This window comes from Dromaius novaehollandiae, chromosome 20 (genome assembly GCF_036370855.1).
Source record: "Dromaius novaehollandiae isolate bDroNov1 chromosome 20, bDroNov1.hap1, whole genome shotgun sequence".
Lineage (NCBI taxonomy): Eukaryota > Metazoa > Chordata > Aves > Casuariiformes > Dromaiidae > Dromaius > Dromaius novaehollandiae.
Window position 1 is genome coordinate 2,477,879 of NC_088117.1, and position 19,304 is coordinate 2,497,182.

General features: G+C 44.0%; 1 protein-coding gene across 15 annotated transcripts in view; it reads right to left on the bottom strand.

Annotated features, from left to right (window-relative positions):
- The window catches only part of ZNF618 (zinc finger protein 618), a 179,202-nt gene that overhangs the window by 22,365 nt on the left and 137,533 nt on the right, over positions 1 to 19,304 (bottom strand). For 7 of the 15 annotated variants that reach the window (XM_064523588.1, XM_064523585.1, XM_064523589.1 and 4 more), the window contains 4 exons: positions 14,906 to 15,094; positions 11,248 to 11,331; positions 10,026 to 10,082; positions 2,591 to 2,635 (listed from right to left, as the gene is read on the bottom strand). The exons of 1 other annotated variant lie outside the window; for it this stretch is intronic. In XM_064523588.1, the coding sequence (XP_064379658.1) occupies positions 2,591 to 2,635; positions 10,026 to 10,082; positions 11,248 to 11,331; positions 14,906 to 15,094 (375 nt within the window). The remainder of the gene's footprint in view (positions 1 to 2,590; positions 2,636 to 10,025; positions 10,083 to 11,247; positions 11,332 to 14,905; positions 15,095 to 19,304) is intronic. 7 more of the 15 variants (XM_064523595.1, XM_064523597.1, XM_064523591.1 and 4 more) reach the window with 5 other exon arrangements.

Genomic DNA, 19,304 nt, shown 5'->3' on the forward strand with positions numbered 1-19,304 from the left:
TGTTGCGTGGGCCGGTCCTGTCCACATGCCACCAGGGAAGGCAGGGAGAGTATACGATAATGAACATATGACAGGTGCCTGGCTGCACAGTGCCTACACTGGTCCCACTGACCCAGCAAGCTTTTCTCTTGAGCCAGGGAGCTGTTGCTGTGCCACCCCTTTTTCACTGCCTGACAGCAATTTACTTATTGCCTCAACTCTTCCTCACTGGAGGAGGAAGACAGAGCAAAGACAGAATTGAGGAGGCTGTCGCAGAACGTAGCAGCCTCTCGCACCCTGCAGCCAGCGTTAAGTCCAAAGAACAGTCATCTCAGCATCCACTGGACAAGGCTGCCAAAGAGGCAGAGACACAGCCTGGCCAGTAGCACCTGCTGCTTTACATCAGGTTAAAAGAAGAGCGAACTGCTAGACATCTCTAGTTTCCCAGATACCTGCATCCCTGTTGTGCTAGGACACACATGACAGCGGGCCAAGGCTGTGACAAGCAGAGTCCCAGTGCTCTGAGATGGTCACCTCTAAAGTGACAAAGCTACTCTTCAGCAACATTTGGATCCCGCTGCACCAAGCCAGCAGCCTAAGTCCTTAGAGCTCTTCTGGGGTAAAGTATTTGGAAAATTGGAACAATCATGAAATTACCCCATAACATGTCCTGACCGCCAGCAGAAAAGGGCTACTCTATGGTCAACAGATCTCAGTAGAGTCTATCTCTCATTTCTGAGTTTTCCCAACAAGTGGGTACATACTGCAAAGTGCAAACAAATAAGCTGCAAGCAAGAAGTGACAGGGCACTGCAAACACCCATCCCAGGGCGTTTCCAACAGACTCACAAATTCAGTTAGAAACTCAAACACTGTAGTGTCCCCATGCAAGGGTAATGGCTGGTAGGCACAAAACAGTATCCTTTCCCAGGAAGACTCTTCTCTTCACGCCTCTCCACTCTGAACAAGGCATGCTATCTTGGGTCACCCTGACTAGTTGGCCAAGTGCTCTCCGACACCTTTATAGGAACTTAGAGCACCAGCAGTTGCTGAATCCCCCTAAATCTTTTGAGCCACGTGGAACTAACACTCACAGGCAGTTGCACAATTTAAAACATGTTTTCCCAGGGCTATTATTAGACACTTTTATTAGTGCTTTCAGTATATATATCTGCAGTGAACAAAGCTCCAGAGTAAGACAGCAGGCTGTATAAGCCAACACAAAAAAACCAGCATTTGTGCTTAGGTTAAATAAATCACCCTAGTTCCTATGTTAACTCGTGTTGCCACATCTAAGCCAGAGAAAAGAGCAGAACTCAGTTTGGGGCCAAGAGTGAATATAAGTCAAGAGCTTTTAATAGGAAGTATTCTGCCATTTAACAGAAAATGCCCTGAGCTCACTGTACACAAGCTAAATCCAGCAGCCAACTGAACAACCGATGTCAGCGCAGGGAGGCAGGGTCCCCAGGCAGTGCTTTCCTCCACAGAGAACACCCACATTTCAACACTCCCATCCACATTTTGATGAAAAACAAATGCAAAAGAACTGTCAGGAAAGCTGCTCAACATTTTCTCTCCAACATTTCCATTAGCTAGAGTCACTGTATCTTCACACACCTTTGACCTAAACTGAAGAAACAATACATTTCAAATCAGCAGCAGCTTCTTAGAAAAATGCCACCACACACCAAAATAAGTGGAAGTTTCTTGAAAACAGAACTTTTGTCATTTCCACACATCTCAAACAGTAGAAGGTATTATGAAGCAACCTTTTAAAAAGGGAAGCCCCAAACACAGTTCTTAAACTTGTTGGCACCGAATCCGATTTCTGTTCTGATGTGAATGTTCATGTTCCGAATGAAAATCTCATTCATTTCTCAGATTTGTAAATGGGAAAAGAACAAGTGTTCTCTCCCATCACAGCCATGTTCCGAGCACACCATCCCGAAACATCCAAACAGTCACGGCTGATTCACGCTAAGTGACAGCAGTCCTAGGTTGTGAGCTTGGCACAGGTAGGCTCACCCCCCAAAACCAGACACAAGCCGAGCAGTAGCAAATCACGTAAGATAAAGGAAGAAGTTCCACCTATTAGAAACATCAGGGACACAGGGCAAAATCTTGAGTGGAGGCCACCTGCGCCAGCCCATCTCAAACCTGCTCTTGTGCATTTGCTCACCACCATGCCCTGGGCTCCCATTTCTCATCTGCAGACTTAGGCCAAAGGGAATTGTCTCTGGTCAGTTTTTAGTGAGTTCAGACATCAGAACGAGTTTTCCTGTGTATAAGTGTAACTCAAACATGGGTTCTTTTTCAATCTTCAAACCTTGGTCTTTCAGAATAGGTACTATTGGCATATTTCATAAAACTTAACTCCCAAAAGGCTGTGAGTCCAAGTGGTTTAGCAGCCACATATTGCACTGAAACACCCTGAAGGATTTCTGTCACCTTTGAACCTGAAACCAGAGCTATGAAAGTGAGGCATTTATTCTTTGACATCTGGACTCATAATGAAAAACATTTATTCATGAAAAATGCTAACAGGGCAGGCCAGCAAGGCTGCAGGGTGGAAGTCCCCGCCTATGCGCATCACAGACATCCATCACACTTACTTTGTAAAAGCGGGAAAGGATTTGAAATCAGGGGACTTGCGGTTTCTGCAAAAAAGAAAGAGATTTAAATATTGAGACTGGCAGAGACCTTGCTGCATGCTACACAGCTCTGCCTATCTGCTCACTTATCCTTATGCTTACTCCGCACTTCCAGATTTAACTGTGGCAGGATGGGGCTGGCCATTTATAGCAAATTTCTACACGTCCAGCTGTGAGTTTTCTCTCAGCATCTTGCCAAGTTTCTCATGACTGGGAATCTGCTTCTTCCCTTCCCGTTTTGAAATGTCCAGAGATTTTTTCTAACATACACCCTATGCTGCAGTAGTGGGAACAGTCAAGTGATGAGGGCCAGCAAAAGAAAAGCTGCAGGGGATGGGGGGAGGAACCCTTTACAAATGCTCTTGTTGGGGCCCCAGGTGCAAATTTCCAGGTGCAAAAACCATGCACCTTCCTCAAACTCCCTGTGTGCCTGGAAGGCTGGGAAGGAAAAACAGGGTGTTTTTAACCTCACTGGATGAAGTGACAAAGGAAACGGTTCCTAAGCGGTACATGTTACTTCACGGCCAGAATACACATTTTCTGTTGAGCACAGAAGACCGCAAATTGTCTTATCTTTGAGATGTGACCAAAAGGAATAGAAACCCTGGATTCTCAGCCGGCCCTCGGTCAACCCCCAGGGGCTATGTGCACCCCATGCCATAGTGCCCTGGAACAGAAGCTGTAAATCTCAGCACTTCAGACTGGCCTCTGCAGTTTCCTACAGTTGCAGGTGAGATCCCTTAGCGTCAAAGCCATGTGGAGGGGAAGAAACCACTACAGTGTTAATTATTCAGTCATCAATTCAGTGCATTTATGAAATGGTCCCAGGTACAATGTTCTAAATTGATGCCTCAGTGAAAGAGGCCCTCAGGGCTGACAAACCTGTACTGGTTTGTTTGGAAGGAAAACCTGACTGGGTCTTTCTTGACAACCTCAGAGGCCAAGCGTGGTGAGGCTCTGCACTAAATATTTCAGTGTGACAAGAACCTGTGCTGCCAAAGAGGCTTCAGCTGGCAGGGCCAGCTGGTAACAAATGGAAATGAAGGCATGGATGATGCTAGGCAAAGACATGAACAGACAGTGCTATGGAGAGGTTATGCATGGAAGGCACTGGCAGGATACAGAATGCTGCCAATTGCTTAACACATCTGTATCATCTGCTGAGGCACTACGAGTGCCATTTACAGCTCATAAAGTCTGTATCTAGAGGAAGATCTTCACTGAAATAGGTTCCTAAGCTGGTCCTACAGAGCAGTTGAATAGGGCAGACTCCTGTAGGCACCACTCTTACTATTTGAGCTCTCCTTCTCTGCTTTGGGAAGCATCGCACATATTCAGTGGACAAAATGGATGCTCACTAGTCAGTCTTAGAGCTTCAGTCTTAAAGGGCCCTCTCAGCATCCAGAAGCAAGTAAGCTTCTGAAGGTCAAAAAGCAACATTCTACCTTCCACCCAGAAGTAAACCTGACCTGGAAGGACAGTAGGGGCATACATCATTTAACAAATCCCAACATATTCCCAAGGCCAGACTTGGCATGAGTCACATTGTTTTCCAGCCAGTAGTGTCAACGTGATCTCACCTTTATGTTGACTCCCTATACAAGTGAAACATTCTCAATCTGCAACATGAGTTCAGGCCACTCACTAAACATTACTACTACGGTATTTTAAGCCAGAAAGGACCGTTGGGAATTTTCTGGTCCTTATATTACAGGCCACCATGTTATCCATGCACTGCATTGTCCCTGTGCCTTAGCACAGTCAATTCTACCAAAGCCACCTATACTCTGAGAAAAGTTGCTAAAGTGTCATAGTTTGCATCCCAGTAATTCAGCTTGTTCTGGGGTTTTGCTAATCTTTCATTCCATAGATTCTCCAGGCAAGACAGAAACATGAGGTCACCTTTTTTGCCCACACTCCGGTCTATCAGTGGCCCTTTCTTCTATGTCCTGTCCAGCCCTTGCGTGGCACAGTATCTATGTTTGAAGACTGCAATCCAAACTTTGTATCGCTGGCTGCTTGTTCACGATTTTGCTGACTGCTCACACTGCTGCCTCAATGTCTTTCATATTTATTATCTTGATGCTCCTTCCAATGAGCTGGTGTCTCAGCACTCTTGAGGAATTGGAAGGTTTTCATCCACAAAGCCTTGCTGCTGAGTGGTTATTTTAATCCAGATATTTTTCTTCCTGTCTACAAATAACCTGTTCAACATGACAAGTCTGGAACAATTTAAACAAACGTGGCTCCAGAAATGAATGGTTCACTCCTGGAAACCTTGATTCCATGCAAATGCCCAGTGGATCCAGGGAGGCATATTTATGTGATGGAGCAAAGTGACTCTTCCTGGCTGAGGCCTCTTCCCCATGTTATTCTTCTGTTGATTCTAAGAACTGCAGTCTGGTGGTAATCTTTAATCTGGACATATAATTTTTCAGGCTATTTTAAAAAAAGGCAGTTCCATGCACAGCTAATTGTGTTGCCCTGTAGTGAGCAGTACCTGCACTCTGTACAGAGTAGTTAAGACAACCCGGGAGCTTCCCTAATGATGAACCCCCCTTCCTCACTCCTCAAACTCAGCCATTAGCAGGCTTGCACCCAGTGCCCCTCCAACAAAGAGATTTACCAAAAAATGAATTTATGCACTTGAATGGAATTTATATTTTGCACTTCAGTCCATCTGACATAACCTGCAAGACAACCGGGTGCATCTCGGGAGACAGAGGCTTTGGGAGCTGGCTGTGCTAACACCAGACTGCAACCAACAATCAAGAATTTTTATGCCTTGAACACTAAAGTCACACTTACCCACCAAAGTTTCTAGCTTAAAAGTCACATATCTTCCCAAGAAGAAATCCAAACAAACAGGCTATATGATCACTGGACTACACAGAAAGATTGTAAGAGGATGTATGGCCAACAGCAGAATACAGGAAGATCCCAGTGTTATTAACACACCTGGCTGCCTCCACCTTTATGTGTACATGATTTCCTGCACTTTCAGTGCAAAACTGCTTTTTTTGACTGGCTGGCAGCTGGAGGACCTGAACATTCGTATTCTCTAGCAAGAGCATCCATCTGCTCACATCTCATTAGCACACATTAATGCTGACAACAGTCCCAACATAATCATGTAGTTTCCTTCATCCCAAAAGTCAGACGAAAGCTACTGCTGGGTGTCTTAACTTGGCTTTTTCATCTTGGTCATGTTATAGGACTCGGCATCAGGACATCATAAGGAACTAAACTCCTGTCATTACAACAGAAGTGACACAGGGGGCTCAAGCAGACATCACGTCTGCTTCCATCACCACCCAGCGTAGCCCCAGAACAGATTTAAACCATGAGTTTAACACTGATTTGCACTATGCCTTTTTGCCACTTGTGATAAAACTAAAGGTCAGTTCTGCTCAGTTGCTAAGCAAGAAAGAAACCCTATCTATCTATTTCTATTTAAGGGATTACATAGTTTAACACTAGGATTTTTTTTCTTTTTTATGTGGCAAGTGGTGAATGAGATGTTTCTAATTATCCTTCCACTTGAAATAGTGCCATGTTGCAGTTGGATGGGAATCAGTATCCATAATATACATAAAGAGCATCTTACGATGCACTTCCATTAGCTAAATATAACTATCTTAAGTGTGCTGCATATATAGGAAAATTAAGAACATTACTGAAAAAGTTTTGCATTTAGAACTGAACCACTGAAAAAGAAATATAGCATGTAAGATCGGGAAATGACTGTTTATGGACCAGCTTCTGAAAATCCCACTAAGCACATACTGAAAATTCGATCCTAGGCCCTTTACATTTTGAGAACTGGCACTTCTCATCCTTTTCCAAAAATTTTTTACTTCTAAATTGAAAGAAGGAAATTAACTCTTTTCTTTCTTGTCTTAATCTGTTACTCAACTTTACATGAACTCAAAAAAGAAGACACTTTCCTTGCTCCTCTACCCAATCTGAAATAAACACTGCTGAAAAGAAAAGCTTTTCTGTATAACATGAATGAAAAGCACTGATATTTTAAAAATTGTAAATGCCAAAATCTGTTCCACTGCACATCTCTAAATAAGTTACCTGATTCAGCAGATGAAACTGAGACATATTTACACAGCTTAAATGGACCTCAAAAACTAAAAATATTTCCCAGTTCTCTGTATAATTTTAAATATTGTATCTTTCACATTATTAACTTCTAGAAAATTTAGACATCAACAAATACTGTTAATTTCAGTTAATTTTTTTTTCCTTTGAAGTCTCATAGTTTCACTCATGCCTCCTGGCTTACAGGTAGTGTTCCCAGAGAATGGTTCATTTTAGTAAGGAGTCACTCAGAAAGTACAAAATAAAAGATCAAGCCTGGATTATGCTGTAAACACTAAGTTAGGGAAAGTCATTGCCCCCGAGGCTTTCTGAAGCCAGCTGCAGCTGACAGAAAGAGAGATTCAGAAGTTTGGGGAAGTAACACATCTGTGGTCACACACCACATCACGGCAGGGCCAAGTCTGCAGAGTCCCAGTCGAATACTGTCCTACCTGTCCTGGGTGCGTACGGAGAAAGAGGAGACAGAGGAGGGCAGCAAGCCTTCCCTACATGTATGTGCCCCATTCGGGGCTTTTTTCTTCCCAGGCTCCAGCTAAAGCTAATCACCAGCCTTAGCTAGAAGAATATTTCACAAGTTGGCCATTAAATATTTTTTGGCCTCTTGAGGATCTACCATAGGAAAACCCTGAACATGTCAAGACTCAGCAAAATGACCACCACAAGGAGCTTTTTCTTGAAAGCAACTTTACAACGACTTAGATGATTAACAGGTTACACACCGCAATGAGCCAATTCCACCTTTCACGACCGGTTCATGCGATTCTTTTCTGGCCTTGCTTAGTTCAGGAGTGAATGATCCCAAGCTCCATGTGACTTGGGAGCTCCGGGCAGGCTGCCTGCGTTCCAGAGGCAGCACAATGAAGCGATCTGAGGTTCTAACGTATACTATTTGAAAGCACTGTGAAAACATGTCCATGACTCCCAGGTTTCATCAAAAAGCAAGTTAAGGGGCTGTAGAGCCTCTTTCCTGTTAATGCAAAGGTTACTCTCCCATTCACACAGTGGGTGGCAGCTCAACAGTCCTTCTCCATCTACTCTGTAGCTAAATCATGCCCGGCTGGGGAGAGGACTTTCTGCTAGTAGATGGATTCAAGCTCAGCCACAGAATGGTGCTTTGCCATGCACAACAGGTACACAAACTTTATTTTCATGTTGTTGTGTGGGCATGAAGATCCCAGGGTTCTCAGGTAAAGATAGTGGGGCAGTCTGCATTCACTCTCACAAGGAACATGGTTGTGTGTAGTGGAGAGACATCTTGATTCCAACATTTTCAATTCTAGTTGTCTTATTCCCACCTTCCCTACAGCAGTGCTTCCAAGTTTACTTTAGGTGGCTTCAGCTGCTGACCTCCTGCTCTGCCTGTCTTCCCCCTCATTCGGGACATGAATCTGTTTCCCCCACTCCTGTGGCACTGCAAGTCTGCATGCCGACAGAGGGAAAAGGAGCATTATGTATTCAGCAGCGTGGCCCAAAGAGATGTTGCTGCTTTCTTCAATATCACTACAGCTGAGCCTGTGACACAAAACTCCCATCCACATTAAGCAAATGTTACAAGGAATCAAACGTTTAACAAAGTCAAGCCATAGAGCTCTCAGGCTCAGCTCATCTGGGACCCAGATTCACCTCCCAAAGCTAGGGACCATTCTTTACAGCAGGAGGAGTTTGGTGCTTAGCAGCACTTGGGAGTGGAGAGGATGGAAGCATCTGCCCCTCTGTCATTCTCAACCACGTTACCACCAGCTTCTTCCCTACCTGTGTGAAATCTACTACCTGGAGCACAACAGAGCAAGAGCCAGCAAAGCCAGAGTTCCTCCTAAGAGCTTGCATCAGGCATGTGTACACTCAGTTACACAGAGTTTGTCCCACCTACTGAAACACAGTCACGGAAAAAAGAAAAACAATGAGGTAAGGAACATATCAGCTCCTAAAAAATGAAGGCACTGAAAGCTCTGCTTAGACACTCAAGCACAGGATGCCTTCAGAGATTTCCATGGCCTCGCCAGTCACTAGTACCATTCACACAGTGATGGTCACTTAAGCTGCTACCAATGAGAATATCTGGGTTGGCTCCTGAGAAAACGAAGAAATAAAAGAAAAGAGATGGCTTGGTGGAAGAGCTGGAAAAGAGCACTGAATGGGACACACAGGAAGCAGCACAAGGAAGACAGAGTCAAGGGGAAAAACAGGGCTGGGGAAGAAAAGAGAATGTGGGATAGATAAGGGAAGGGGGAAAAGGCAAGAAGTTTATACATCCCCATGCACCAGTCTGGCTTTGAGCAGTGTGTCAGCTTCCTAATGCAGAAAGGAAGTGCTTCCAACCAGGGCCCAACTCCTCTCAAACCAGCCCTGAGCAGCCCCAGGTTTTCTGATTCAAACAAAGGTTTAGGTGAGCACCTTGCAATCCCCCTACAGCCTGCCAGGCCCTGCCATACATGCTGGTACAACCAGAAGCACTTCTTACGATGAAAGAAGATGAGCAAGCCATATGAAACTCACTACTTAATTTGTAAGAATTTCTGGGTTTGGTTTGGTTTTTACTATGAGCTTTTACCCTTGCATGTTTTAAATTTTGCAGTTTAGACAAAAGTTGAATCAGGAGAAGGATGAGTGTGATGTGAGCTGGTACAAGGAGATGGTAAGGAGAATCTGTGAGATGTGTCATAGCAACAATGGGTCAATATTTAAAAGATGTTCAGGCAGAACTAAATTCTTGGACAATCTACAATAGCCACCCTCTCTTCTTTTGTTTCTTGTCAGTGGTTCTTGGACCCCTTCCCATGCTACAGGTTCATCTCCCCACCTGCGAAACCTAACAAGAGCAGCAGTTTTGCAGCCAGAAGGTTTTACAATGCAGATTTCTTGACTTTAGGGATGAGTTGTTTGATATGAAGGAAGATGATTCTGTCCTTCTCCCATAACTATCTAAGAACAATCCAAGGCTGCTGTTGTTAAAGCACCCTGGAACAGTTAGCAACCCAAATAGTATATTGGCTTTTAAAGATGTGCACTTAAACACTTTGAAATCCTTCACACAAACCACTCGTACTGCAGACAGAAGACAAGACATGAGGAACAGACCTGCTGAGCAGCCAGGGGCCACTTTCAAAGCAGCAAGTCAGGCTAGTAGCTCTCGACAGTCTATATCAACTATATCCGTATTCTGTCATTTCTTATGGCCTGGTTTGGCTGATTGAGGACAGACTCTGCCAGCTGCTGAGCACCCCTGACTACCCAAAGGGAACAGGACTGGAGAATATAACGGCCTGAAACACAGAGACAAGCTCACCTGATGGGTTCTGCTTACATCGCTTTTCTTTAGGTTTTTCTGTCCCCGAATGAATAGCTGTAATTGTGGTGAATGCTTGGATTAGTACAGGATTGATCCTCATTGCATAATACCCAGTATTTTAGTAACAAACAGCTTTTTTCCCATTCAGAATCTCCCACTCTGTTATACTGCACATGGGTTTTCCAGCACGACTCCACTCCTTTTTCACATGGTTCCAGAAGACCCCTCACATGCTCCAGAGGCAGATATAAACCCCCCAAACAGATGCTGTGTAACCTGCTCCAGGGACAAATACCTTCCTAACCTCTGGCAGTTCCTGGAGAACGGAGCTCTATCTCTTACCTGCCCATTCCAGCTAGCGGCACTGTGAACACCATATGATTTAATCCTCTTGAAAGGGGGAGGGAAAGATGCCAGCCTTTTTTGCTAGCATATGATTTATCTTTGCCTCGAGATGCTGAAATGACATTATATCTGGTTTGTCTGTTAAACTCCAATTAGGGAGCATAACAGTGGTGGTGTCCCACTTGAAGGCAGGGAAATACATGGACGGGATGAAAGTAAGATCTTGCAAAGAAAACTCTATAAATGGCATACCTAAATGAAACTGTCTAGGCTGGGGGGTTATGTTCAGTTACTACCACTTGGACTTAAAACTCAAAGGAAACCCAGAAAGTGCAGTAAATTTGAATTCCTTCTAGCACATGTATTCTGTTCTCACATCTATACATCAGATATACTGTGACCTTCATGTAGCAAACTCACAAACAGCTGGATTCCAGTTACAGTGAAGTGTAACTATATTGCCACATTTAGCATGGCTGTAATATGCAAACTGCTGTTCTATTTATAGTCCTCAGAATTCTCCTGCTTGTTGAAAACGGCTTTGCTTCACAAGGACTTCACTGATGCACAGACAAAGAACAAGTACTGCTTTATCTCTATCCATACTCCCCCTTCTCTGCATCTTTGCTCCTCATTAGAAAGACTATGCTAAAGTACCTGGACTTGGGAGCAGCATCCCCATATCGCAATTCATACAGCCTCTGGAGTGCCAGGAACCTGGGGAGGATTGGGAAGAGGACAATACTGCTGGAAGGCTAACTGCCTGTAAGCTTTACAGAAAGTACCCAACATACAAACAATCACCGATCACAGCCGAATCCTGCCCTGGAGAGGGACGTAGTAAGTAACAGCAGGAGGGAATGAACACACTTACCGCTGGAGTTCTGAGAATTGCTGTTTGTTTCTTCAAAGTTGTTTTGCCCTTTGCCTTCCACTCTCCTGCTGAAAGCACTTTCTGCTGGGTGGAGAACAAAGCATGGATGGTGACTGGTCAATACTGGACACAGATTTGCACAAAGAGGAGGCAGACAACACGCTCCTGCACCACATAATTGTATACCCTGAACACAGCAGAAAGGTTAAATACCTCATTTTGGAGGCAAATGGGCCAGATTCACTGAAGGGATAACAGGCAGATATTTTTTTACATTTTCTTCTGGCAGAGGTGGCCTGAAGTGGCTCCTAGGGAACCCAGGAACACCAGTCCTGACTGAACCAGAAGGGTCATGGCTTCCTCCCCACCACCAAAAAAGCCCCTTATCTTACCCCTCCTAAGACAATAAGCTGCCCTCAAAGCCTCTGGCACAAGTGACGAGGCCTGCAGATTGAACTCGGGTCCTCACCACAACCCATTTAGAGTGTCACCTACTGAACCACTACGCCAGCTCTCCTTAGGCATCCTAGGCACCAGCATTCCCTTCCCAAATTTCCTCCCTGAAGACTTCAGCTGGAGGACTGGTGGGCGGTCTGGGAGTCTGCCCACAACTTCGAGAAAAGCTAATGTATCCTTTGGCGCTTTGTGTTTCCCTCCAGCGAGCTCACTACCTTATCACTGCCCAAGGCCAAGCAGGCCGGCCGCACTCCTCTGCGCTGCACTCTCAGTCGGTGCTCTGGGCAATTCACCCGCTTCGCACACTTTGGCAACAGCACAAGGCAATTCCCCAGTCACTAAGGGGAGGACTCCCTCGCAACATGCAGAGACAGCTCACGACCCTGGCAGTACCTGCAGCGTCCTGAAACCTCTCTGCACAGCACAGCTGAGGCGCCTCTCACCCTTCTCAAGCTGACATTCCTCAGCACAAATTCAACAGCACAAGTAATGTGAGGTCTTTTCTCCCTTCAACTGGTTTTGCAATATTTAAGCACTGCATTTTCCATGGTGACCCAAAGTATCAGTTAGAAATTAACAAAATGAAAGGTGAACTTGCCAAACTAACGCATGTGGCCCATCCTATATATACTTTTCCCATATGTGGACTCATTCAGGGAGTCCACTGTCTCCCAGAGGACCCATATGAAAGTGGTCCAGCAAGGCTCTGTTAGGCTCAGCAGCATGCAAATTGTACGGCTAGGGAGTCTGGGGAAAGAAGCCTTTAATGCATGAGTGTCAGTGACATGAAACTCTCCTGAAGACTGGTTTCAGATCATTATTTTAATACATAATTCTGTAAACTGCCAAGCAGTAAGAATCTCTGTCTTGACATTCATAAACAGGTCCCAGCTAGCTGCAATCTCACTGCCTCCTTGCAATGAAGCATGGCTTAGATAAAGGGCTTTATATCTCACTTTGGCTGTAAGAGACCTGAACCACATGAAGCTCCCAGCCCATGAATACAGCCCAGTCAGTCCTTAGTGGGAATAACTAACTACTGACTGGTCAAATCCTTCCACTGCTGAACATGCTCCTCAAGTTCTCCAACTACTACACTCCTGATTCTTCCCAAACTACAGGAAAACATGAGAGCTTGGTGATCAACTCAGTAGTAAAGCAGAATCACATAAAACAGGGCTGAAAAGGACCAGGAGACATTATCTCATCCATCTCCCTTCACAGATAAGTAATAGGAATGAGAGGCCTTAAGCAACCGGCAAATCAGATGGCACAGTGGGAAGAGGAGACCATGACAAAATGGATTAAACTATCCTTTCCCCCTCCACCCCCAAGAGACCCGGGTTCAAATCCTGGCTTACGTCACAAGTGAAAGCAAGTTGGAAGCCTCCAAAGACATTTAGAAAAAATTTACATGGAGTTTTTTCCCTCATCCTCTATGCTTTTTGTTTTGGCTGGTCTGGCAGTGAGAAAAACAACAGGTCTAATGCGTCTCCTTGGACTTATCCTGTCTTTCCCTAACAGGAAAGGGCAGTTTACTCAAGTCAGATCGCTCTCTCCTCGCATCTGAACCTTTTGCATGCAAAGCAAAATTATCCACATAGGGAAAATCGGTATCACTCCACTTCATGTCTGTGCAAGTATCAATGGCAGAGTGGTACTCTGCCGTCTTTGGTATTATCCAGGCCCATATGGAACGTCTTCAACCCCAGCACTAGGAAGGCATCCTTTCTGGAGACTGTCTTCCTGATAGGTGTTATGGTCAATGCATTTGCACCAAAAATTCAAGAAGCCACTCAGATTGCATCTGTGCAAGATGTTGCCTTGAAAGACACCATGGAAATGATGCTACCAGAGAGACATGGTAGGATTCTGGGCTTAAAACTAGTTTCTTGAAGATCAATGTACCAGGCTCAAGAATCACATGATTCCTTCCTCCATACAGGGAGAGAACAGCTCTAAGTTTTACTTAATGCATTGACATACTTTTTGATTACAGAAGCAGGAAAAAAAATCCCATTACAAAAAACATCTCCCAGTTATTGCTCAGATGAATCTGGCCTCTGACCCAGGAAGATTCCTAGTTAGGCTCTTTCTGCTTGTGTAAGAGACATGAAACTGGAAGAAGCTGTCACAAGTGTATATAAACAATGAAAAAAGGTCCTCATCTTGAACTCCTAACTTGGTAGAACTGGATGGACCTCAAAGTAGTAACAAAATAAAATGAGTATTTAAGAGCTGCAATAACAATATGGAATTTCAGGACCCACAAGCTATAGGAAGACAGGTCATTCACTGTATTATCTGGCAGCTGCAGATGTGCATGTCATCTAACAAAAAACACCCTTGTTCAGAATACTGTGATCTCTTCCACCACAGTCACCTGTGCTTCTTGACATCTGTCCATGCCAGACATTTCAGGGCCATTTAAACAGTAGCTGATTAACTAGCCCTTCTTCTGTACTTAGATGGAATATACATCTACCAATCCCACAGATTTAAGAGAACGCTTCCCTGCTGTGTGGAAACGTGAACTGTATGTCTCTCATTTATTAACAGTTATTTCTGAGTGTTCTTTGCTTTTGTTTTTTAAATATATATATTTGATCTTGTTTGGAAGGAGTGAGTGGGGACATGGGGAGAAGTAACTCTAACTCGAGTCTTCTGACACCTCTGTAATGGTCCTGTACCATTCATTTTGCTGCTGGAGCCCAGCTTCTCTCTTGGTGGTTCCTGTGAGGAATGGAGGACTGTGAAAACACCTGCACTCCATTCCATTTGACCTTCCCCAGGCACAGGCCTAGCCCTGAAAATATCATTTGAGAGAAACAAAAGACAAAACAAAACTGAAAAAAACCCAAAACTCCCCATACCTGACAAGCCACTAAGCCAGTCTTGGACAGGAAGCTCTCCTCAGTTTGTGACACCAGGATTTGAAACAGGGTCTTTTGTGCCTTGTCATTAGTATGATGCTTTAAAAAATACTTGCCACTGGGAACAGGTTATAAAGACCTACTGCTGATCTAAATTTTCATTTGTATTTTGCCAAAGGATATAATCCCCTCCACTACTTCTGGGAACAGCTTTGCTGGGACAGTCATGGATGGAGCAGACTGAGTCCAGGAAGGGTCAAAAAGCCAACCCAGGGCAGGATTGGACACTAAGCAGTTAAGAAAGTTGATGGTAGAAAGGCAATTGGTACCTGTGATGGCCTTGCTTCCTGGGGATCCAGAATTTGGAGCGCGGAACATCTGGGATTGGGATGCCGGTGGGACACCGGAGGGGGTGCGGTGCAGGAGGGTGGAACATCGGTTTATTGAAGGCGGTGTTTTTTTGCTGGATTGGCTCGCCTGTGTCTTCACTGCCACGAAGAGTGGAGATCGAGAGAACTCTGGATATGAACACTCAGAACTAGTGCCTGGATAGTCAGTCAGCTCCCAGATCGTGTGTCTTCTGGGAGGATTGCTTTCTAACAGCCATGCTCACGAATCCCTTGCATGGGGACCTGCAGCGACTGTGGATCCACCGATCCCATATAACAAAATTTTTTTCCCATCACCCAAAGGGACAGATTCCTAAAACTTATTAATTCTCTGCCACACCTTTAACTGTCACATGACCAACCCATTTCTCCTCCAGTAGGAATCACCCCATCCATCTAGGAGTCCTAGTTGATTGCCATGGCATGGCTGGGGTGTAACTGCACCTCTGTGCTCTATTTTTACTTCCGTAAGCCTGAACCTGGAAAGCAGGTTTCTAACGTGCTATTCAAGAGCTCTAAATGGGGAGAAGGTTAAATTTTATATCCTTGAGCCTTACATACGTCCTAGAGATGTCTAGCTACATTCCTCGTCTAACTTCATATAAACAAAAAGGGGTTGTTGGTAATGGGAGGGAAGTATGATGGAGAGTTCTCATCCTGCAAGTCAGGAGAGGTCTTTTGGCTCCCATCTCCAGACAACTGCTGGTGAGTCATGGAGAAATTCTGAATATTACTGTGATATGCTCTTTGAATGTACCTCAAGCTACAAGGAGACATTTCAGTCTCTGCAATGCACAGTGAGGATTACCAGGAATTTTCAATGCCAAAAGTCATATGAAAACTCTTTGGGAGGACAGCCCTTTGCCCAGGCCCAATGGATTAATAAAAAAATAAAATAAAATAAAAATTATTCACAAAAATAGAGGAACAACCTAATAAGCCCCTTCATTCCTCAGTGGCTTCTTTCATGGAAATTTGGATAAAGCTTCTGAAGCCAAGTCCCACTCCAACCCTCTGTCATGGAGAATCACTAAGCAACAAGGTTCCCATAACCCACAGCCCAAGCTCACTACCATTAATTTCTATGCCCAAGTGATACTCTGGAATGCCTAAAGCTGGAGGATAACGCCAGCACCTGTTAACCTTAAAGAGTCTAACTCAGAAATATTTATCCATGTTGAGCTATCCTCACAGACTGCCATGGCAGCACAGAAACCTGTCTCTGAAACAGCTGAGGAGAAAAGTCACCTAGGCTGGGACTGGATGCTTATTTGCAAAATCCTGTGAGACATTACAGACCTCACACTGAACTGCTCTCCTGTTTCCCTGTCAGGGACTGGCAGCATAGCATTTGAAAGTGGTGATGTGTACATTCAAAGCAGCCTGCAAAGAGATACTCAAATGAAACAGTATTTGTTTTGTTTGATCTGTTACACAGATCCAAGGTGTCACTTCTTGTAAACGTTAGTGTACTGCTGCAGGAGATTCTACAGTAGGTTTTCTCACAGTTTAGGTCAAGGTACTTCTCTGCTTGGTTTCTGGCCAGCTGAATAGGTAGGAGGCTTGCTCTTGCTTCCTAGGCTTCATTTCAATCCCCATGGATAATCTTCCTCCAGTTGGTGCCAAACTGCCAGTAAATACGTAGTCAGATATGGTAATTTCCTGCGTATATGTCAACTAGTTTCCCAAGAGGCCTATTCCCACCAATTGCTGCTTTATTATCCATCTACACCAACCAAGAGAAGTAGTAATCAGCCAACAGCGTCAGATACAAACAAAGTCATCACAAATTCTCTGCAGTCCAGAGACTATTCTGTCTCTGTGAGATCTGAAGGGTGAAATTTCAGTACTATGAAGACCTCCAAAAATCACTTTTTTTCCCAACTCCTCCCCCCCAAAAAGTATCTCATGGCTTGTATCTGGGATAAACAGACTGACTGTTTGGCCTCAAACTTGTGATGCAGCAGCAGACCTGACTTTATTCCTATCCCTCTCCAGCTATAAAGTTCAAATTAAAGCCTAGAGAAAAAGCTGCTCCATCCAATACTAGGCTGAAACAAAGTTCAAGTCAGCGAGGCAAGACAGACAGGATCAAAAGAACATTAATCCTAGAAGTCTGAAGGATGCTAAAAATTTGTTGAAGAAAATGTTTCAGTCTTTAGCTCACCAGATAGCAAATTGTCTTTGAAGACTAAGCAATATACGTAGAGATGATCACGTAACTCCTCTGTTCTTGAAAAGAAGTCTTCACTGTGGAACTCACTGCCTCAGGCTGATGAAAAGGCCAAGTTCAAGATATTTATGCAAATAAAAATATCAAGTTGCTGAAAGGTTACAAAAACCTCCTACCTTAAAATCTGCAGCTAGACAGCAAGGCTGGAGACAGCATCATGGTCAGATGATCCTGTAAGTGTTGCTGTGGAGTTTCTTAAACTTCCTCAGAAAGCATCTCAGATTTGCCCCAGTTGAGGCTCATATACCAGATAAGGAAGGGCAATAGAGCAGACTGAGCTCTTTGTGCATCCCCGTCACATAGTGTCAGTTTTAGAGAAGGATCGATTCCTCATCCATTTTTTAAAAAATCAATAACCTGGAGGAAAACCCCAATGTTCATAAAAAGTGTTTTAAAGTGACCCAAGGGCTAGGAAAATAAGTGTGTAATTTAGAAAGTAAGTCACACTGAATGATCTCCAATCACTTGGTAAACTGAGTGCACTGTGCTACAGCCACACCAAATGGCACGTGGTGGGCTAAAAAAGACAGATGATACTTAAAAGATGGGGGACTCCTTCTTGGCAGCAGGACACAGAACTTAGTGGTTGCCGTGCATGATCGCGATGGCTGCAGAGGAGCTCCCAGAGCAATGCTGCAGCCAAAAAGAATGAGACAATCCTTGGATAGGCAGACAGGGCACTCTCAGAGAGGATCAGGAAGACAATGTTACCTCTGCATTCCTTCCCTGGATCCAGTGCTGGTTCATGCCATTCAAAAAGACTGTTAATAGACTAGAGAATATTCAAAGGAGAAGGCAAGAGGATAAATAAAGGACAAGAACATCATATCTTACAATGGAAGTCTCAAGGCACTCAAGGCAAGCTAAGAAGCTTATTTGGGATGTTGGTCACTACAGACTTGATGGCAGGCTACACAAAGCTATAACAAAGAGGAAATTTGGTAACGTGGACTTTCTTCACCTAGCAAAGTTGTAAATAAGATCCAATGTCTGCAAGTTGGAGCTGGATATTTTTAGTTTTAACTTAGCAAGGGTAATAAATCTATCCCCTGCCTAACAGGTTAGTGTATTTTCCCTCACTCTTAAGAGCAAGATTGGATGCCTCTCTAAAACATATACCTCACAGAATCACAGAATGGTTGAGGCTGGAAGGGACCTTTGGAGATCATCTAGTCCAACTCCAACTTGAGCAATTAAATCAAGGCAATCCTATAACCTGTGCTACTCGGGTCAGTCCAGATATCACAGCAGTCCTTTCTGTCTTTCTTGTTTTGATAAGTCCTTCAAACACTACGTGTGGCATGTTCTGACAATGAAGGAGACAATCCAGTAGCCATTTCAACACGTCTCTCTGAGAGATGCATAAATCCATGCACTACACAATGGAATAAATATCACATTTTATGACTTAGTTTATTCCACGTAAAAGCTCTGATTAATTTGCATATTAAGTTTCTTCAGAAAGATCTTGTCAGAATAGGTAAGGAAGTACGGCTGGAAAAATCATTAGGATGGATCACACAGAATTATACCATCATCTCTGGAATGATTTGGGGTTTTTCTGGAAAAAAAACCCTACCTTTAATGAATATAACAAAAAGAGATTACTTAATAATGGGCTGAAATTCAATACACTGAGCTGAAACCTTTGGTATTAACAGGACCTTCCACATGAAAAACTCTATGCTCAAATCTATCAAATCCTTAATGTGCTTTTTTATACAAACAAACAAATATTGCCAGTAGAGCCTGTTGCTAAGACACTGTAGGATCAGAAAGCAAGGAAAAATATCCTCAATCACAGATTTCACTCACTGAGGTGGAGAAAGCAAAGAAACACCGTCCAATTAGCATGTGGATCTGTGTTTTTCTCAGTTTGGCAGCACCCTCAGTAGAAACTAGACCTGCTACTGACAAGAATCCCTTTCCCTAATGGAAAAAGACATGATGACAGCTGCCTTTAAGAAACACAGGAAGTGTTTAAATACTTTTGATGAACAATATTATCTAGTTTCTTTCGTGATAAAAGAAAGTAATTCAACAGACTGGCTCGGTGAACTTCCCCGAGCATCTCACGTGTCAGGGCGCAGTGAGGACTGACTGCTC